The following is a 22,273-nucleotide window of genomic DNA, read 5'->3' as shown; positions in this document are numbered from 1 at the left end:
GAACCACCCCTACAGGGATGACAAGTTTCTCTAATCTTTTGGAATAGGACTCTTGTTCTACCTTTTTTGTTGTCCTCTTCTATTTCTATACAATAACTGTTGTAATAGTTCTCTTTCTCCCTATGTATTAGTTGCTGTATTATTGCATTTAGTGTTCTGACTGTGTTGCTATCTGCTTCTGCTTTCTTTCTAACAATTTTAAGAGTTTTGTCTGTCATCCATTGAGGTCTTTTTCTCTTTTTAATTAGAGGTATTGTCTTTTTGCATTCTTCCCTGATAATGTCTCTGACTTCAGTCCATAGTTCTTCTGGTTCTCTGTCAAGTAAGTTTAAAGCCTCAAATCTGTTCCTTATTTGATCTTTATATTCTTCTGGGAGGTTACTTATATTGTATTTTGGCATTATGATTGCTTTGTTGTTGTTCTTTAGCTTTACTCTGATTTTCGCTATTAACAGTTCATGATCTGTACCGCAGTCTGCTCCTGGTTTTGTTTTCGCAGAAAGTATGGAACTGCTCCATCTTCTGCTACCAATTATATAAACAATTTGATTCCTATATTGACCATTTGGTGATGTCCACGTGTACAGTCGTCTTTTTGGTTGCTCAAAAAATGTGTTTGCAAGAAACAAATTGGCTTCACAGAATTCAATAAGTCTCTCTCCTGCTTCATTTCTATCTCCTAAGCCCCATTTTCCCACAATTTCTAGTTCTTCTCTGTTCACTACTTTTGCATTCCAGTCCCCCATGATTATCAGCACATCTTGTTTTGGTGTGTGATCAATTTCTTCTTGTACTTCTGTGTAAAATCTCTCCAATTCCTCATCTTCTGTGTTTGCCATTGGAGCATAGAATTGGATGATGGTTATGTTAATAGGTTTCCCATTTAATCTAATTGATATCACTCACTCAGACCTTGTGTTATAGCTCCTAATTGCTTTTGCTACATCACTTCTCACTATTAAAGCAACCCCGTTCCTTCTTAATTTCTCATTTCCTGCAGAAAATTAGGCTCTGCTATCTTTTCGGCACCTTTTGAAGACTTTCCTCTTTCAACAAGCCTGTCAGGTTGAGACCTATCCCAGTCTGCATCTGTGTTAGAATTGCTTAATATGTTTTTTAATAATGTTTTTAACCCTTTTTTAAAGTTGCTTTTTTAAGAAATGTTTTTAATGCTGTTTTGTTTTAATGTATTTTAAGATCTGTTTTTATGATGTTTTAAAGTGTTTTTAGTGCTTTGTTTGCCGCCCTGGGCTCCTACTGGGAGGAAGGGCAGGATACAAGTTAAATAATAAATAATAAAATAAATAAATAAAATACTTTGTAGTTGCCTGATTCAAAATATCCCATTCCTGTCCATTTCAATTCACTCACGCCAAGTATTATAATGCTAATGCATTCCATTTCTTTCTTGACAATTTCAAACTTACCCTGGTTCATGCTTCTCACATTCCATGTTCCTATTGTGTACGTCGTACAACTCTGGACTCTCGCATCTGTGTGCATCAGCCTCTGGGCTTCCTTTCAGCTTTGACCCAGTTGCATCATTAGTCACAGCACTACTCGTGCTTGGCCATTGTTCTTCCCCAGTAGCTCGATGAGTGCCATCTGACCTGGGGGTCTCATCTTCCAGCACTATCTCGTGTTGCATTTTAGATTCTCTGTTCATAGGGTTTTCGTGGTAAGAGGTATTCAGAGGTGGTTTACCATCGCCTTCCTCTGACTTTGGATGCATCTTAGTCTGATGTCTCAGCTTTGACCATTCCACCTTGGGTGCCCCTGCTAGGAGTCTAGCCTCTTGATCTAGACTCCTGATGGCATTCCTCTCAGTTTCTTCGACACTCTCAAACCCCCTCACCATGTTAAGGTGTGCATCCTAGAGGAGGCTGTGCATAGTTAGGCTTCTTGTATTCTCTGTTTCAAAAAATATTAGACTGTCATTTTAGCAGTTTTTCCTTAGTTTTTAAATAAAAAGCTTGCTAAGGCTGCAATTCTGTGTTTTTTCAGTATGAATCCTAAACAAATTATTAGAATTAGTGAGTATTGTAGACAGGAATCATTGTATACTATCAAAAGCCATTTCCTTATCCTGATTGAAAATATGCTGAAATTGGAAGTGTAGTAAGTGAAGGGAGATGAGAATTACTAGGAGATGCCCTGTTCCACTCGCAGACTTTCAATCAGAGCAGCTGACTGTTAAACCACTCTGGCCACTGGAGCTCTGTCAAGGGAATAGGAGTCTCCTCTCAGCACCCTTCACAAGCCCAGCAGCTGGAAGTCTGGCTTTTAGAACACTGACAGTTGATTCTTACTGAGCATGCCTGACATTATCATTGAGTTCAAGCCAATATTTCTTAAATTAATTAAAAATCAGCCAGGCATTTTTTTAACTCTTAAACTGCAGAAGATGAAGGTCAGAGTATGGGGCAAGGTCAGTAATAGGATTACAGGTACTGTAACATGGCTGGTTTTTAATTAATTTCAACAGATTATGAGAAGTCTGGCAGAAAAAAGTCCAAAAGGGGTCCGGTTTTTCTCTCTGTCTTTTTACACTTTGAACTCTCTATTCTCTTTGACTGTTTTGTGTATCACCATGAAAATTTAGAGGGTTGTTAAGCAAGCATTTCTGAGTTCAGGACTATAAGTTTTGTAAGGTTTTGTTTTGAAATGAGCTTATGGGAAGGATCAGAATGGCATGGGGGTATTTTCAATTTAACATTGCTGAATGCGAAAAATCCATGCTGACTATAGTTGATAGATAAGTTGATAGATAAGTAGTACCTATTCTTCAGTCATATACCTTCATATATGAAAAGCTTTAATAGGGTTTTATTTAGAAATTCTGACAACAGAAGGTTTATGTAACTTTAAATTTGACGAGGACATTGCACTTATCAATAGCTTGGCACAGTCATTAACCAAAATGGAGACACTAGTCAAGAAATTAGAAGAAGGCTAGGACTGGGGAGGGCAGCTATGAGAGAACTAGAAAACTAGGTTCTCAAATGCAAAGATGTATCACTGAACACTAACATCAGGATCATTCAGACCATAGTATTCCCGATCTCTATGTATGGATGTGAAAGTTGGACAGTGAAAAACGCGGATAAGAGAAAAATCAACTCATTTGAAATGTGGTGTTGGAGGAGAGCTTACTGTGGACTGCGAAAAATACCAATAATTTAGCGTTAGAACAAATTAAACCAGAACTATCACTAGAAGCTAAAATGATGAAACTGAGGTTATCATACATTGCACACATAATGAGTAGACATGATTCACTAGAAAAGATAATAATGCTGGGAAAAACAGAAGGGAGTAGAAAAAGAGGAAGACCATACAAGAGATGGACTGAGTCCATAAAGGAAGCCACAGACCTGAACAGGGTGGTTCATGACAGATGCTATTGGAGGTTGCTGAGTCACAGGGTCGCCATAAGTCGTAATTGACTTGAAGGCAAATAACATTTAGAAATACTATTTAGAAATAGTAGAGTTTAAATCAAGTAATGTGGCATCTTCACATGTTTTCTCCTTTAGCAATTTGAATTCATACATGTCAGTTCAGCATCCATAAAAATTATAAATGTACTCTTTTTACAATCAAATTTGAACCAGTTTCTTAGTATACTAATAAAAAGGTATAGTTGTGGTATTAGTAGTAGAAGTTGTAGTAGTAGTCGTTTAAACAAAATTAAGATTATGTTCCTTGGTCAAACAAATGATCCACCATGGCAAGGATATGTTTATAATGAAAGTGAAAGAATTTGTTTGAAGTTAATGAATATTTCATTGGGATTGGAATTTGAAAAATGCAGATTTATTGTTCCTGAAAGCAATTCTAGGAAATATGGTTTATTAGCATGCGTATTCTGAGTGTGTGTATGTGTATTTGTATTTTTTAGTTTAAAAGACCAAATAAAAGAAAGAAAGAAAGAAAGATGACACTTGTTTTCACTTGCAGTGAAACGTTTTGTGGTGTGTTAAAAGACCAGATTGTTCAGGAACCAGTTATCTGGAGACCAACCTGGTCACATCTCTATAAATAGGGAATTAGTGACAATTCAAGCTCCTATGATGTTAAAACAAAATATGGACTGTAGCCAACTCTGTGTCACCTTGATTCCTAACATCATTTGACTAACAGATCAAGCTTGCCCCCCCTTTTTTTTACTTATATTATTGGTCGTTGATATTTTGTACTGTGAAAGATTTTAAATCAATGTAATATATTATATATCTGGACAATGTTGATATACTTAGTTTTGAGTAGAGACCCATTACTATTGACGCATTACCATTATTATTGGTAACCCATTATTATTGTTGTATTTTAAATTAATGAAGGGAGCTGAATAGTTCAGCACTTTTTCATGAAAAGCCTGTGTGATTTATTAAGCATTAAAATTTCATTTTATTTCCAATGTATGTGGAATTCAGGATAATAGTATGAGAATAGTATTCATTAGTACTTCTAAATATGTCGTCACAACTGTGTTTTACTGTATGGTTCAGTTAAATAATAAACTCTCAATTGTTCACCACCTAGTTTTTCTTGCTGAAATTGAAACTTTGTTCAGATTTATCAAAACAGTTTAAGACAACACCAAATGTATAAAAAAATTGACTATCTTCAAAAATCTCTTCTTTAGATATGGTTTGCATTTGTTAATGGATTTTCTGGACAAATACTATTTGAAAGATGGTGCATAGGACTTTACAATGTGGTAAGATTTTATATCTATTTATTTTGATAGTTTAAATTATTGTTAAAATATACTGATTCTTTATCAAATTTATCCCATGATGTATTTTGTTTACACATTAGATGTTTACAGCTATGCCCCCACTGACACTTGGAATATTTGAGAGATCCTGTCGCAAAGAAAATATGTTAAAATACCCAGAATTGTACAAGACATCTCAACATGCCCTGGATTTCAATTCAAAGGTAGAAAATAGTTTAATTATCTTTATAATAGTGTCATATGAATGTATATATTTCATCCTGTTTAAGTTCTGCATGATTAAAAAGGATTAAATATATGCTTAATAATGAAACTATTCTACACCACCACCATGCTGTAAAATAATTGTATAAAATGTCATAAAAATGCAATCCACAGATTGCTATGCTGCACTGATTCTTCACCCCCTCCCCTCTACATGGCAACATGAATAGTAGAGACATAGCAAGCCCCACATATGAACATGGCAGCATCTATACATTTCTTGCCAGGGATGCTTGCAACTACAATGAATAGGTTCAAAAAAACACCTGCCATTGTTGCAAAAGCACTAGACCATGCAGTGTCCTGGAAGCCTGGTAGGCCTGCAACTTGGCTGCAAGCACTGGCTTGGGTTTAGGAACTTCAGTACTGCAGTCTTTGCATCATATACTGTGAGGTATACACACACACACACAGCCAAGCCCCTGTAAAGCTGCTCTGGAGGGCTTAGGGAGGGCACTGTGGGCTGAGGAGGAAGGGGAAGTCGGCAAAAATCTTCTCCCACTCCCTTCCTTCAGCAGTAGCTTCCACTGGATCTCATTCCCTTCTGCAAAGAGAAGGAGCCCTTCTGTTCACCTATGTTGCAAATATTTTTTTACCTCAGGATTAATCCTGATCTAAAAACACGTGTTTTTTTTTAAAGCAATATGTTCAAAGCATGAGTCCTTCCTTGGCCACCACTACTACAAGCACATCGGGCCTCTATGGTGTTGGAAACTTTGCCTCTTAAACACTGTTACTACAGCAGTGTCTGTGATGCAAAGTTTCCCACACCATGAAGGCTACTTCCAAGGAAACAAGGCCTGACATGCTTCTAATGGTGGTGGCAGAGGAAGGGCTCACAGCAGAGCACCCAGAGCCTTTAGCAGCTAAAGGGATGGGCATGCACTTACAAGAAGGTAGTGGCATCCCCAGGCCCTTGCAGCAACAAAGTTGGGAGGAGGTGGCCAGGCTCAGTAATGAGGGGCCCCTTGACCTAAGCAAAACCTATGCTTCCAATAAAGTAACTCAATACAAAAGCAGTTACGCAGGTAGAAAGCCTGCAGGGGGGTGGGAGACTTTCCGGTGCATTGCACTGTGTCACATGTATGAGTATCTGCCTGTTGGACAGAAGTCATGGGTGTGCCCTCAATACAATAAGCTCCTGGCTCTCTGGAAACAAGTTTGTTCCCTTGAGTCCAAAGTGGCTGACCAGGAAAAGTTGAGAGGCAGACAGGTTGATGGATGAGGCCTTTGGAGATGTTACAGCTGTGTCCCACTCCCAAGATGATAGCTCCCGTATTGTCATGGAGAATGAGGATCTCAGGGAAGGTGAGTGCTGCTCTTATGAAGAGGGAAACGATCACTTATTAGAGACCCATTCCTTGGGGAACGATCACTTAGAAGAGACCCATTCCTTGGGGAATGAACAGTTATCATCTCATGCCAAGGATACTTCTCCAGGAGGTGGAGGAATCCTGGTAGTGGATGACTTGATCTTTAGGGACATAGATAGTTGTGTGTGTGATGGACTTGCAGACCACAGGATGAGTTGCCCACTTGGTGCAAAGGCTGAAGATATTGCACATTGTCAAGATAGCCTGAGTAGATAGTGCTGGGAAAGAGTCAGTGATGTTGGTACAGGTTGGCACCAATGACATGGGGAAATGTAGCCATGAGGTCCTGGAAGCAAAATTTAGGTTGCTAGGTAGGATGTTGAAAGCCAGGTCTCCAAAGTAGCTTTCTCTGAAATGCTACCAGTTCCATGTTTGGGGCCAGCTAGACAGGCACAGCTTTCTAGTCTCGATGTGTGGATGAGACAGTGGTGTTGGAAGGAGGCATTTGGATTTGTTAGGCACGGAGGAACATTTTGGGACAAGCCAGGCCTGTACAAAAGGGACGAGCTCCACTTAAAGTGAGATGGAACCAAACTGTTGCGGCTTAAAATCAGAAAGGCGGCAGAGCAGTTTTTAAACTGATTGTGGGGGGAGCCAACAGCAGCTGAGGAGGGTACTGTTCGGAACAAAACTCCCCCACCCCAAGATGACAACGAAAAAAATATGAATATTTAAATAGGGGAGGAGTAGAGTTAAGCATTGAATATATGTTATATTTAAAATGAACACGGGAAATGTTTTTTATATTTGTCATGCATATTTGATTTTTTTAATCTTTAAAACATTTTATGCTATTTTTTAGTATTCTTGTGTTTTATTTTCAGTTTATTCAATGGCACTTTGGACTTCAAAGGTTTGATAGGTAGTTCTGTATTGTGTAAGTCACTTTGAGATATTTTGTACAAAGTAATAACAAATATAATAATAGTACCGTTTTTCACATCAAATTTCAGGCAGAACATAAAAGAAAAAAGAAAAAACTTTTTATTCAGAGTATCTGTTCTTTATATTGACTTTTTTGTTGTTCAATTGCTCATAGATTCAAAATAATCATGCAGACTAAACGTTCCCCGAGTATCATTTAATGTGACCCTAAATAAACTTTTTCAAACTTTCAACGAATTCAAATTAGGTTATATGATATGTACTGTTTTTTGCAGAATATTTAAAGATTCTTTTCAATTGTTTGAACATCTCCATTGTAATTGTTCTAATTATTGGTTTTAGAAAGCTTGTATATTTTACTGGATTTATTATGAGTAAGTTTTGGGAATAGCTGCAAGCTACCTATGAAGACAGAATGGTTGATGCAGATTTGATGTGCAGCAGATCTGGAATAATTGCTGCACTGAATGATGATGCATAGATTTGTTATGTTAAAAGGGGTCAAAGTTCATGGGGCCATGACAGAGGTTAAAGGATTAGCATGTGACAATAAGTACTAGTCAAGAAAATAGAAAACTAGGCCTGATTTTCTTGCACCCACCTGTGCTTTCTGCCAAATAAAACTTGTAGCAATGACACAGCAACAAGGAGACAAAGGTTAATGAGTTACACAAGTTCAAATGTGCTAAGTATTGTGGTAAATTGGATCATAGAACCTACTTGGATAAAGTGACAAAGAATTTAGAGACATGGTAGAACATTTTTTTCAATTTATGTTGTTTGAGCAACTTAAAACTATTAATGCACATCAGTATCACAATAAAGATTATGTTTTGGAAAAGTATATCTAATTCTAAAACATGATTACCTTCTGTATGATAGAATTTGACAAAAGCTCTTTTCTTACTTTGCTTTCCTATATTGTACATAATGCTATGTTTATACATTTGAATAAACTTTCCACATTTTGGCAGGTATTTTAACACATATGTAGTAAAAAGAAACAATTATAGGAAAAAATTGTGTAGTGAAGGAAACGTGTGTGTATCGACAACTAATTCTCATTTTTGTTTCTGTTTTCATTTTATATATCATTTTATACTGAATGGGAAACAGAATAAAACCACAAATGCTTAATGCTAATTTAGTGCATAGTCAGATATAGATACAGATTTTGGCTTTGGTTTTACTATAATAGACATTTTTACTTTAAAAAAAGAAATTAAAAGTGAAAGATTGTGAACATCTTTTGAGAAACATAAAAATAAATAAATGACCCATGAAGATCTGTGAGGCAGAAAATGTCTCAGTTATATTAGTTCTTAGTAGAAGCCTTGTGAAAAAACACATTTTCTGAATCTAACTGAAAGATAAAAAGAAGGTCAGAGTTCACAGAGTTAGTTTCAGCACAAATGGTTCTCATGAATGTTTGTTTTCCCTTAGGTTTTCTGGGTTCATTGTTTAAATGGCCTCTTCCACTCAGTAATTCTATTTTGGTTTCCATTAAAAGCCATCCAGTATGGTAAGTAAATGAAATACAGAATTTGAAACTGTATGCATTTAAAATTGCAATATCCAGGATTACACTGAAGCAAATTCTATATTCTAAAATTAAATGTTGTCTTCTGACAACTAATAATTTTATTATCCTTTTTTCACTTCACATCATTTTAAATCACTGATATTTTGTAATTTGGAGTATAATTATGTAACAGTGCAACAGTTAATATTAATACATATGAATAGAAGTTCTTTTTGGCTTAGACTTTTCTCAAGCTGTACAGAGGGTCTTTTTTTGAAATTGTGTTGTTGGACCTGTGGGAGTTGGTTGATATGGAAGAAGTTTTTTTGGAAATGTGTTTCCAAATAAAAAGTATTCATCCTCCCAAGTTTTAAAATTATGAATTAGTTATAAACCAAAGATGATAAAGTAAATAGAGAAACCAAGTTATAAACCGAAAGCCTTAAACTTTATATCATACTAGTGATTGGTAGGGGGAAATATATTCTGGAAGAATAAAAACCATTGGGTTGGATCCAAATGTTCCCTTCAGTGAATGGAATGAACTTTTTCCAGCAGAAATAATTTCCTGTCAGAGGAAGAGAACCCTTAGTTGCTGGACAGAAACTCATCCGCTTGGGTTATATCTCCACCTTGTGGTCACAGGCAGGAAAGACAAGTTGAAGGAAGTAGGTCACTCCTAGGATTCCTCAGTTCGTTTTCTTGCCTATATCGAACTGGTCGCATTCTGCCTTTGCTCCCATTTTCCCTCAGGTTTTTTCTTCTTACTAACTATCATTGTCTCTTTCTAAAGCCTTTCTCCTGCTATACTGTTCTAGTGACTGTTTTTCCTTAAAAAAAAAAGTTCTGTCTTTCCCACCCTTTTCCTGCTTACTACTCCTATCATAGCTCTTTTGGCGGCGGCGGGGACACAAAACAGTCATATATCCCCTTCACATACAACAAATTCTTTCTTCCTGAGTCCACCACGCCTTCGTGTTGGGTGTGTGTGTTGCACTCCACTTGCCTCCTTTACCTCAGCCAGGACTGCTGGAATGGCATCCAACAGTCATTTACCAGAGGCATCTACAGCTCCTATGCTCCCTGCAGCCCGCAAGGCCAAGTACAGTAGGGTCCCACTCATACGGCAGGTTCTGTTCCAGGCCCCCGCTGAAAAGCGAAAACCGCCAGAAAGTGGGGCCCTACTCAGCTGTAGCACGCAAGCTCCCTGCCCTACAGCTGATCGCACAATGACAGCGATCAGCTGTAGCATGCGAGCTCCCCACACTACAGCTAAACATGCTCTACAGCTGATCAGCTGGAGCACTCAATCAGCTGGAGTGCAGATTGCTCCCGTGCTCCAGCTGATACCCATCAGCGGTAGCGCAATCAGCTGGAACAGGAAGCTCGTGATAGCTGTCAGCTGGAGCATGGCGGCTGGAGCTCCCCACGCTACAGCTGATCACCCCGCTGTTGCCGCCGTATTAGCAGAACGCCAAAAAGCAGGACCGTACAGTAGAAGCACAGATATTTGCCCCCCCCATGGCCAAAACGAAGCTGTGGGGGCAAATACCAGTGCACCATGAAGCCGTCTGCCTCACACCATGAACAGCAAGTATTTCTCTGTGCCTTGTGGCTGCGAAGCCCAAAAACTGGAGGGTTGCCTTTTCCACCGCCATGGTGATACAGGGGATCAAGTTTATCAGCAGTGGGCTCCATCTTCTCATACCTTGGGAGAGGAAGATTTTCTGGGTTTTCTGGAGTCTCCTCCACTAGACCCTCCATCCCATACTCGGGGCTCTGATGATTCTGGCCAAGAGTTCCTTCTTAGTGCCAACATACTGAGGCAAATCAAAGAAGCCTTAATGGGGGAATTATCAGCAGAGTTAAGGGCCGCCCATCTCTCTCCTGCTGCTTGTGAATCACAGCACAATGTTCCTCATGGTTCTGTAGACCCTGATGCGTGTTCCTCATTGCATGCCAGGCCTCCTAGACAATTGCTGGTGCACACTAATTGCTCTAACTATAGGCAAGCCCGTACTTCCACAGAACATGCCTCTACTTCTAATTCTTCTAACCCCTTTGTTTTGTATAGGAGTACATCCAGGGTCACCTTCCTCAGGGATTATCAGGTCACCCTTTCTGTGTATGCAGATCTCTTGACACTTTTGTAGATCAGAGGGAGGGGAATGGAGTGAGGGCTCCATGGGGGAAGAACACACAGCCCATTGCGTATTCCTTGACTCGTATTTTGCTCCACTGCTGCACTGACCGCACTAGAACTTAATTCTCCTCCTACTGACCTGCCTCCAGCCCAGTCTAAAAGCAAGGTGGTGCTACCTGAACCTAAAGCCTCAGGCAAATGTATTCCAGTATCTAGCTCCTTTGGCTGTTACTAAAGCTGAATGGGATACCCCCATTCAATACAAAAAAAGCTGTTTCTTTAGCTAATAAGCTTTAAAATTTGGACTCTTGAGTTTACAGACTTACTTAAAACTCCAGACATTGACCACTCTGTTTTGGCTCTCGTCACCAAAAATGTCCTGCCAAAAGATGGGGATGGTCAGCTCAAAGATCCTAATGAGAGGCACCTAGATTATTCCATCCACAGAGCACATGAAGCTGCAGGTTTGACCATGCATGCATCCTGTGCTGTTTCCGTCTTCACTTGGCCAGCTTTAGTTTGGCTTGATGTCTTAGCTTATGCAAGACCCTGCTGAAAATTTATAGGGCAGCTGCCTATGTAGCAGATGCAACTCTGGATGCCACCCAATGTACAGCTTGGTCCCTTGTAGCAGATGTGGTGCCCAGGAGGACCCTATGGCTGAAGCATTGGGATGCAGACACCACCTCAAGAGTCAGCCTTTCCACAGCTCCTTATACAGAAGGAAAGCTCTTCGGTGAAGAGGCATTGAAAGGTGTTCTGATGGAATTGCTGGATAAGAGAAAGGTTTTGATCTCACACAGAGATGACAGGTGTTTTCCTTGCAAGTACTCTTCCTACCAGTCAAGTAATTCCTTTCATGGCTGCCGTCCACCATCAAGATATAAGGATACCAGACCAAGCAGAGGCAACAAACAGACCCCACTTTTCTCCACGTTTTCAGCAAAATTCCAAGCCTCTCACCTCCACTAAGGGTGGACGGAATCAGCAATCATAATGATGCCACAGTCCCAGAAGTCGGGGGCAGACTATAGCACTTTTTCCCAGCTTGGGAGTCTTCAATCACTGGCAAATGGGTTCTAAACACCATCCTTCAGGGCTACAAACTGGATTTCTGTGCCTGGCTGCTCTCCCAATTTCGTCTCCATTTTCCAACTCTCAGGAGAAGAGGGATATCATTCAGGAGGCTATCCTTCATTTGCTATACATGGCAGCCATCGAGCCGGTGCCTCCAGACGAGTCCTTCTTTGGCATCTACTCAATATTTTTCATCATCGTGAAGGACCAAAATGCCTGGAGGGCTGTCCTTGACCTCAAATTCCTGAACCAAGGCAGGAGGTTCAGGGTGGAAGCATTGGCCTCCATCAGGGAGGCTCTACATACTCAAGACTTCCTCATATCAATACACCTGAGGGAGGCTTATCTTCGTGTACCCATTTATCCAGAGCATCAGAAGTTTCTCCATTTTTTCTACAATGGCCAACATTTTCAGTTTCGGGCCCTTCCCTTCGGCTTGGCATCAGCCCCGAGGGTGTTTACAAAAATCACGGTTGCCCTGGTGGTGTATCTCTGCATTAGAATTAAGTAGGAAAATTTGGGAACAATTGGAAGTCATAAAATTGACTATGCTGCTGCAACCTTATGGGTTCTATAGTGTATATTAAAAGGGAGATGGTATAAAGGACCTAGAAATAAATTATTTGCTGCAATAACTTACCAAAAGTTTAATTTGTTCATGATTAACTATTAAATATTGTTATTGAACTGTCAGTTTAATGAATTTAATAATTATAAGATTTCTGGATTATTGTTATTTAAGAAGATGAAAATTGATCTGCATTTATATTTATCTTTTATGTGCGTGCATTTTTTATTAATGTAGTAGTGACTACTCTAGTTAAATAAATAAATAAATAAGTTCTGGTTTTAAAAAAAGGGTATACCAGGCCAGCAGAAGGGCTCTAGCCCAGTGACAGAGTACATGTGATGCATGTAAAAGATCAGGCTTCTAGGGGTCCTCAGGCACAGTGGGCCCCTCACCAGCACCAGCACTGGGCCTGCTCACATCCTTCCACCGCCCAACTTCGTTGCTGTAGGGGCCTGCCGACGCTGCTGCCATCTCCTCCTTCTTAGTACTCTCCCATCCCTTCAGCAGCTGGAGGCTCAGGAAGTTCCGCTGTGAGCTCTTCTGCAGCCTCCACAGCGACTGCCCATAGAAGCACATCGGGCATCCCTGGTGTGGGAAACTTTGCCTCATGGACAGCATAGCTGTGGTGTCTACTAGATGAAGTTTCCTGCACCATGAAGGGTGGTCTTGAGAGGGTGGGGGTAGCAGCACAGGCAGGCCCCCACAGCAACAAAGATGGGATAAGGTGACCGGGCCAGTGGTGAGGGGCTCCTGTGAGCTCCTGGGCCCTTGGGCCAGTGCCCAACCTAGCTGCCCACTGGCACTGGGCCTGCAAATATTTGCAGGCTGAATCCTTAGTATATCCCGGTAGGACTGGAAAAGACTCCTGCCGGAAACTGTGGAGAGCCTCTGCCTGTCAGTGTTGATAATATTGAGCTGTTCAGACTTGGAATAAGGTAGCTTTCTACGTTCCTACGTTCAGTCCTTAAACAACTATATTGGCTGTAAGCAGTAGTGTAGTGGCAAATTCAGACGTGCAAGGTCACTTCATTATAGTCATGCCACACCCCCTCACAGCCATGCCCCCTTTTCCACTTTCCATCATCTCCTTTGCTCTCCCTGTCGTCTCACAAGCCCACTCTCCATTACAACAGACATCCCTAGGAGCCAGTGAACATGAAAGAGGATGCTATGTGTTAGCTACTGAGAAAAATTTTCAGTGGCTGACTTGCCTTCTTTCATTCTGATTGTCTCCAGTCAGCACAAAAGGACAAGGACTCTTCTCAGTGGCTAATATACCCCCTTTTCATGCTGATTTCCTCATATGTTGGGACGCTGCTCCCAAAAAAGTAACGGGTCTGTAACCCCCCACGTCCCTGGATGACGACACCCCTGGCTGTAAGTTTATTTCTGGACACAATTCAAAATAGTCCTGAAGGCAAAATAATGCTTTCTTTTTACAGTGTACCCATGTGATGTCATGGGAATAATTTCAGAAGAGGCATTCCACACACATGCACATTCACGCACGCACACACACAAAATGAGGTGCCGATACTCATATATTGATAAAAGTACCATGGGTGTAAGCTTTTGCTTTTTTTTTTATAAAGTGGAGCCATGATCAGAGGCAGCTGCAGTTTGCCCAGAGCAGTGGCTCTGAGAGAGAGAGGGTGGGGTGTTTAACCCTTTGCCACAGTGCCATTCTCACAGTTAAATTACCCTCAGCTGTTGGGTTTTTTTTACCCAGGGGAGGCAGAATACATATACCTGTAACCTGGATAATTATTGTACTAGATATGTAGACACACACAAAAGTTAATTTTAGGTTTGATATGAATTCATTTTTTCAGGAGCAGTGGAAGGACCTTTTTGCTACAGCTTAAAATTACAAGTAATTTTATATGTCTGCCTTATTCAGGCCTTTTCTCTCACAAAGGTCAATATGACCAATTCATTTATTTGGGTAAAAGTAATGGGAACTTTAATTTGGGAGCATTACTGATGTGGGAGCAAAACCAGAAGTGCAATTACCCATGTACTTTTGTCCAGTGAACCTCTTTGCTGGAGGCACTTCATTTGATAACTGACCACATTCTACCTCAAGTTTATCAAGGAAAAATAGTTTTGGCCTGGTGGAGAAACCCAAGGGGAAAGTTCTTTGGCAAAGTTCTGTTATAAAATTATTTCTATAAATAATCCCAATTTTGTTATTTCTGATACTGTTATGTTACAGATACTGTATTTGCCAGTGGTAAAACTTCAGACTACTTGCTTTTGGGAAACACGGTATATACAGTAAGTATTGCTAATATTACACTAGCTTGTATCCTAAACAGAAGAGGGTGCTAGAATTTTGACAGTGGATTGTGTACACATTACTGGCTAAAAACGCAGCTAGGTGGGGAGTTTTTTTCTCTCAATTTGGATCAAAGCTCATTTAGGAAAAAACATCAAAATGCAGTATCTCATAAGAAATAACAGAATAAATACAGGACAGATATAGATTATGGCCAGCATCATGTGTACACTGCTTCCCAAACCAGCAGTGGGAGCGCACTGGAGGCAGAGTAAACAAGAGTGTGTATACAAGCCTGGGTCTCCACTAGATGTTTCTTTAGTCCAGTTTTATTATTTTTATTAAGGTTTTGTGGGGGGGGGGTTTTCGCCTGAGGGGTGTTAAATAAATCTATCAAACAGTTTATATACCGCTTAATATTGTAATCTCTAAGTGTTAGTTGTTTCTTGAATGTACTGTTCTTGGTTAAATCACTGTCGGACCTTTTTCATTTGAATTTATGATGTCTCATAGTATAAAAGGCTCTTTTATTATATGTAATATCTTTTAACATGTTTTCTGTGTTCCTTTTTGTCATGAGAATTAGATAGAAGGCTGGCATCCAAAGAACTATTTTTAAATTTGCTCAAATGCTTGGGCACACCCAGTGGAGTTTGAGACGTCATTTCTTTGAACAGCTTACCCCTTCCTCCCATATCATATGATAAACCATAAGAATCACTTCCGTTTCAAAAGCAGTTTGCTATGTGGCATTGAGGATGGGGTAAAGGCTGCAGTTTGAGAAAACCCAACACTAAGTCCTCCTCGGGCTCACTGAACTAATTCCTCAATTCTTTGGATCCTGGCTAAAACCTCTAAAACTTGTGTGCATGTAAAGCTATCAGAATGTTAGATTGTAATGTGGAATCACATTTAATTATAAACCTGGTCTTTTATTTGAAATTTCGTATTTCATTTGGAGTTTAAACACTGTTTCATCTGTTAAGGAAAAGTAAAAAAATTCTCTCTCTCTTTTAGTTTGTGGTAATAACTGTGTGTTTAAAAGCTGGATTAGAGACCTCATATTGGACTTGGGTAAGAAATTATTTTTAAAATAGGTCATGTTACAATATACAATAAAATAATTGGTGTAAATTCATTGTAATTTATGTAAGAGGGAGAGAGGTCAATATAATTAGTGCACAAAGGAAAAAAGTTTTGCTGCCCTTAACCAACTACAACTTGAAAAAAACAGAGTCATGGTAAACATATAAATTGTATATGTATCAGTGTTTAATTTTCCATAGGATAAAATGAACAGTATAAGTGAATATAAGAAAACCATTTTTTTGTCCGACGTATAGGCTATTGCCAATTAAAAATAAGATTTCCTAAAAACGTAACAGTCAGACATGTTTCAACATTTTGTCTTCAGTAGCCAAATATTTACAGTCCTTGTGCTTCTTTAGAAAAAAAAATCAAACTGGAATTCTAATATAGACATCCAGGCAATTTTCAAAAATAAATGTGATGCCACAGGGTTAAAATAACTCATGTTACAACGTAGAATAAAATGATAGGTGTAAATTCATTGTAATTTATATAACAAAGTACAGAGTACCAATATAATTAGTGGCCAGTATTTTGTTTGTTCAAAATTTTCTGGGAACAACTATATACAAATAGGCAGTCTTTTATCTGCTTGTTTATCTGCAAATTCTGACACCAGTAAGTAGAACTAGGATTAGGAACAATTGTCAATATCTAAAGTCATGTGTTTAGATGACCACAAGGACTTGTGCATGTCCAGTGTGATTAATTTTCTTTGTAGACCGCCATACCGTATTGCAAATTACATTTAAAATTCCATTGTTTCAAAAATGGTTTGCTGAGTTTAAAGCCCCCTTTAGGCCACTATATTAAATAATTCATTGTCTATTTATGTATTTGGTGAGAAAATTGTATATTCTATGTAAAGAACAGCTATAAGTTCTCAGACTTCTTTATTTAGAAAAAAATAACTAATCCTACAGTCCTAACACCATTTACCTGGGAGTAAACTCGCTGAATTAGATATGTCAAGCATTGCACTGTAAGGCTACAAGTCTAAGCACACTTATTTTGGATTAAGTTCCAATGAAGTAAATTGGATTTACTTGTGAGTAAACTTGCTGAGACCTGGGCTATGAGAGTGTTCCTATAACAGAGGTTTAAAGACTTATGAACACTGTAGGGAATGTAAATAGAGAGAATTCTGGACACGGCCAAAGTTTTAAAATAAACTACACAAGTTCAATTAAAACAGAAAACTGTAGTATGGAATGTAGTTGTGTAAGTGCCATACAGGCCGCTCTGTCAGATCAATTTTTTTATTTTATTCTTTGGAAGTTCTGTGTTCTCTCCATCATAGGAGCTCTTTTATAATCTTATTTAAAACAATATAAACAAAAAAGATGGGGCAGATAGCACTTTTTAATAGGAACAACAAAGTGGTTTATCAATAATGCAATTATATTCTGTAATCAGAATCTTCATAGTAAAACTAGTGAACTAAAACTGGGCAAGTATTGTGTATATGTGAATAAAGCACTACCAGTTTCAGTAGTTCTTTCAAAATATCATTTAAGAACATAAGAAGAGCCTGCTGGATTAGGCCAGTGGCCCATCTAGTCCAGCATCCTGTTCTCACAGTGGCCAACCAGGTGCCTGGGGGAAGCCCGCAAGCAGGACCCGAGTGCAAGAACACTCTCCCCTCCTGAGGCTTCCGGCAACTGGTTTTCAGAAGCATGCTGCCTCTGACTAGGGTGGCAGAGCACAGCCATCACAGCTAGTAGCCATTGATAGCCCTGTCCTCCATGAATTTGTCTAATCTTCTTTTAAAGCCGTCCAAGCTGGTGGCCATTACTGCATCTTGTGGGAGCAAATTCCATAGTTTAACTATGCGCTGAGTAAAGAAGTACTTCCTTTTGTCTGTCCTGAATCTTCCAACATTCAGCTTCTTTGAATGTCCACGAGTTCTAGTATTATGAGAGAGGAAGAACTTTTCTCTATCCACTTTCTCAATGCCATGCATAATTTTATACACTTCTATCATGTCTCCTCTGACCCACCTTTTCTCTAAACAAAAAAGCCCCAAATGCTGCAACCTTTCCTCATAAGGGAGTCGCTCCATCCCCTTGATCATTCTGGTTGCCCTCTTCTGAACCTTTTCCAACCTTTTTCACACCCAACTTACACAACTTTGGATGCAGATATAAGTTCATTGTACTTAGTTCCCTTTGAAATCAATGGGACCTTCAATTAAATTAACTTTTCATGTTTATTTCATTGGGTAACTACCTGACAGTGCAATCCTATGCATATCTACCCAGAGAAGTAAGTCCCATTGAGTTCAGTGGGGCTTATTCCCAGGTAAGTAGGTATAGAATACAACTTTAACCTGGATCTAACCCATAGTCTATTTATAATCAAAACTTAAACTTCTAAAAAAAAAAATTCTCATATCTATACCTATTGTGCAGGTATTGACTTTTGGTTTTTTATTCTTTATTTCAGTTTAGCCACATAGCTATATGGGGCAGCATTGCACTGTGGGTAGTATTTTTTGGAATCTACTCTTCCTTGTGGCCTCTAATTCCTATGGCACCTGATATGTCTGGAGAGGTAATATTTGTCTTTTTTCCAAATCTGTATGTAAAACCATATTCTAACTTTGTTTGAGACCTGACTGATCTAAGATTATTGACTTACAATCGATTATACTGTTATCTCTTAGAAGCAAGCAGATATTAGCAAAAGATTACTGAAAGCTTGTCAAGTGAATCAGTTAAAGGGGAAAAACGAATATGAAAAGTTAAGGAAGCAAAACATATTCAGAAAACAATGCTTTTTAAAAAGAAACTAATTTCAGTGTTTAAATTTTTCTTAAAATTATTTTTTTAATGTGAGTGTAATATAACTACAAATGGAATACATTTGAGGTGTGCTCAGAGAAGACTGAATTCCCGAAACTTCTGTCCTCTTGTAGATCTCACATATGACTATACCCAACACAACATGGACATTTTATCAATTTCTTCTATAGGAACAACCATTTGGAGTACAGCTCACGCACTGCTTGGTTGACTCTCCTTGCATCTTTACCAAGATATTGCTGATCATTGTAGTAGGTCATTCAAAATCCAGGAAAAGCAGCACTTTAGCACATCCTGTTGATCTGGTGGTTCCCCCCCCCAAACAATATGGCTTTATAGTCAACTTCAATAATAACCTATTGGGAAAAAAATGAGAGGCATCTTATCAGTAGGACACAGGATGCATTCTGTATTCCATTTCAGTATGATGATTTGTGATGGAGTTCACAGCACTTCACATGGACTTACTTTATTAAGTAAGCCCCTTCAAGCCTTACTTGAGGGTTTTATTGGGTGTAAGTAGTTATGTGGTTGTCTCCTTTACTACAGGAGCTTTTAAACTAATAAAAGAATCCAAGATGGTAGTCTATTGCTGGTACTCAGCCAACAGCATGGCTAAAGCTTGAAATATGTAGAATCACATCTGGCTGTGGAGTTTCTAATTGGCATGGAAGTTTTCTCTAATTTCACCTGCACAGAGGATGGCACATCTTGTCTACTAGAGTACCCAGTCAGCATTGAAAAGATCAGCAACATCATCTAAGGAAAGCAGAACCAAGAGTGGAAGATTAACCATCTAGAAGTGCTGTACTATATTCACAAGGAAGGTTGATAAAATGGAGGCAGACCATCCTCAGTCACCAATGGCTGTTTCAGGATTCTTTCTGCTTCCCACCATTCTCCTTTATCCTATTAGATCAATTATCTGGGTCTTGTGGAAGTAACCAACAGATGAAAGTGGATAGCATCCAAAACCAGAAAAAAGGGGGGAACCCAAAGATACATCTTGGGGTTCCCCCCTTTTTTTCTTTTTTCTTGTGGAAGTAAATCATCAAAGTCATGCCTCCTGGCCTAGCTATGCATTCAAAAATACAGTTTGCACAGAGCCTACACAAATAGAACATAAGAGCCATGCTGGATCAGACCTAAGCCTATCTACTCCAGCATCCTGTCTCCCACAATGGCTAACCATTGCCTATGGTAAGTTCACAAGTGGGACATGAGCACAACAGCACTGTCCGGCTCATGGTCCTCAGCAGCTGATAATTCAGACACATACTGCCTCTGATCCTAAAGTTAATACATCGTCATCATGATTAGTAGCCATTGCTAGCCTTGTTCTCCGTAAATTTGTCTAATTCCCTTTTAAAACCATCTAAATTGGAAGCTGTTAAAACATCCTGTAGTAGCAAATTCCATAATTTACCTATGTGATCTGATTGTGTTTGTCTCCTCTATGCACAGTGCAGTACCCTGGAATAGGTAAGACCATAGATCACACATATATGAGCCTGCACAGTTTCAGGTATACGCTCATAGGTTTCATGCAGATAGTACATTGGAACAGTAAGAGGGCAGGGACACCAGCTGCAACCCAGGTAATTTCCCTCTACGCTTATTTGTGCACAAATGAAAAAGAAAAAGACTATTAAGTAGGCAGCATACAGGAATACCCCGCATTAACGTACACAATGGGTCCAGAGCGAGTACGTAAACCAAAAATGTACTTAAAGTGAAGTACTACCTCTTTGTTTCTGAGGAAACACGGGGCGGTTTATTTTAAACCCCACTTTCTGGGAACATGGCGGAATCCTCCGCTGTTTTGTGTATCTCCCTTTCCTCCCGACCTGCGACGAACGGAGAAGGCAAACAGAGCCCTCAGCCGCCTCCCACCCACAAGCGACAGGGGTCTTGCCGCAGCCACCGTTAAAGATAAATAAATGCAATCGAACCTGGCTAAATGACTCTTTGTGGCGTTACTCCTTGTTTCTCAGCAGGCTTTTCCACCCTTTTCACTCCAGGTTTGCTAGTGTGAGGGAGCACGCGAGGATGCACAACGATGCCATAACTCTAAAGCAGTTGGTGCTTGATGTTTTTTGTTTTCTCTGCCTCACTAAGTAACCTTTGCTTGTTCGGAATTCTCCATTGCGTTTCCCGATTGGCTGTCTGTGCCACCACAGGCTGCATACGTCACCACGCTTTCAGATCGCGCGCTCTCCTTCTTCCCGCCTTCCTTTCCTGACCTAAAGGTTGAATCCTACTAGCACTTCCTCCTTCCTCTCCTCCTTTGTATTTGGCTGTCTTCTGTTTTCTCTGACATTCTGTTTTCACCTTACGGGGGGGACGCTCTATAATCTACAATTATAGATACAAATTAGGGCGGTGGCGTCATGCTGTTAAGTGTCCATTCTTGCGAAGCGAGCGTATGTAAACAGGGGAATGGTGCTACTGTAAATATGCCCGTACTCGTGAGTGTCCATAAAGTGAAGGTCCGTATAGCGGGGTATTCCTGTATTGTGTACATATGGACACGTTTAATATGTCTACACATAATCAGGCATAGACCATCTGTAAACATAGGGAAGAAAAAACAAGACACTACTAAGCAAAACGGAATTATTCGTACCAATATTAAAACAACAGGAATAGTACACATCCCCAGAAACAATCATGTCATCATGATTAAAGAGAACAACAAAAGAGGAACTCATGAGCAAGTTGAACTAAATATGGGAAGCCAAGACACAACTTTCCAGCACCACATTTTACAGGACCCTGTCTTCAGACTGAGGAATACCAGAAGAAACTGTATAACCTGGCGAAAGAATTTCCTACAGATGTGCATGACCAAATCTGCACAGACACCAAGTATCTTGACCAGGGGTCTTCTATCTACTGTCTGGCTTCTAGGTGATTAGTGAATCCAGGCTATGAAGACTTTTTCAGTGGCCCAGCAGCCACCTATACTGCTCCACAACAGCAACAAATTAAACCTCTTCACCCAGCACCAGAGTGGGGATGAAAATCCCCCTGCTGATCTCAAGCCCAAGGAAGTTGTGTGTCCATCTATATGTGTGTGCCTGTACTCTTTGTGTGCATGTGCGTATGTGTGTATCTCCACTTCTGGCATGAGATCCTCAGACCAAAAAGGGTCTGCCATCCCTGTACTAGAATAAAAAGGGGGAGGGAATCCCAAGATGCTGGAAAATGTGTTGTTTATTTTCAAGAAAAACCCAGCATGTTTCGGCCACTGTATTGTCTGGCCTTCGTCAGTGGATGGACTGGTCTGTGATATTCTTTTCTAGCAAAATTGCTTGAAATTATAAACGACCACAAAGGAGAATTCTCATGAGCATATTCATAGGCCAGACAATATAGTGGCCGAAATGCGTTGAGCTTTTTTTGAAAATAAACAACACATTTTCCAGCATCTGGGGATTCCCCCCCTTTTTTTTATTCCGGCTTTTTGGAACTAGCTAATTTCTGCTTTTGGATTTCATCCCTGTACTACCCAAGCTGCACA

General features: G+C 39.7%; 2 protein-coding genes across 5 annotated transcripts in view; one reads left to right on the top strand and one right to left on the bottom strand.

The window, feature by feature from the left end:
* ATP8A1 (ATPase phospholipid transporting 8A1) overlaps positions 1-22,273 on the top strand; it is a 191,980-nt gene that overhangs the window by 142,697 nt on the left and 27,010 nt on the right. For all 4 annotated transcript variants that reach the window (XM_061584305.1, XM_061584306.1, XM_061584304.1 and 1 more), the window contains 6 exons: positions 4,649-4,723; positions 4,825-4,947; positions 8,710-8,788; positions 14,795-14,856; positions 15,875-15,931; positions 18,392-18,499. In XM_061584305.1, the coding sequence (XP_061440289.1) occupies positions 4,649-4,723; positions 4,825-4,947; positions 8,710-8,788; positions 14,795-14,856; positions 15,875-15,931; positions 18,392-18,499 (504 nt within the window). The remainder of the gene's footprint in view (positions 1-4,648; positions 4,724-4,824; positions 4,948-8,709; positions 8,789-14,794; positions 14,857-15,874; positions 15,932-18,391; positions 18,500-22,273) is intronic.
* Positions 18,857-22,273, bottom strand: part of SHISA3 (shisa family member 3) — a 51,569-nt gene continuing 48,152 nt past the window's right edge. The window contains exon 2 of the mRNA XM_061584315.1: positions 18,857-19,106. Coding sequence (XP_061440299.1) covers positions 19,096-19,106 — 11 coding nt within the window. The 3' untranslated portion in view covers positions 18,857-19,095. The remainder of the gene's footprint in view (positions 19,107-22,273) is intronic.

Source organism: Rhineura floridana, chromosome 9 (assembly GCF_030035675.1).
Source record: "Rhineura floridana isolate rRhiFlo1 chromosome 9, rRhiFlo1.hap2, whole genome shotgun sequence".
NCBI classification, from domain to species: domain Eukaryota; kingdom Metazoa; phylum Chordata; class Lepidosauria; order Squamata; family Rhineuridae; genus Rhineura; species Rhineura floridana.
Note: the sequence above shows the minus strand (reverse complement) of the source record. Positions and strands in the feature narration are given on the sequence as shown.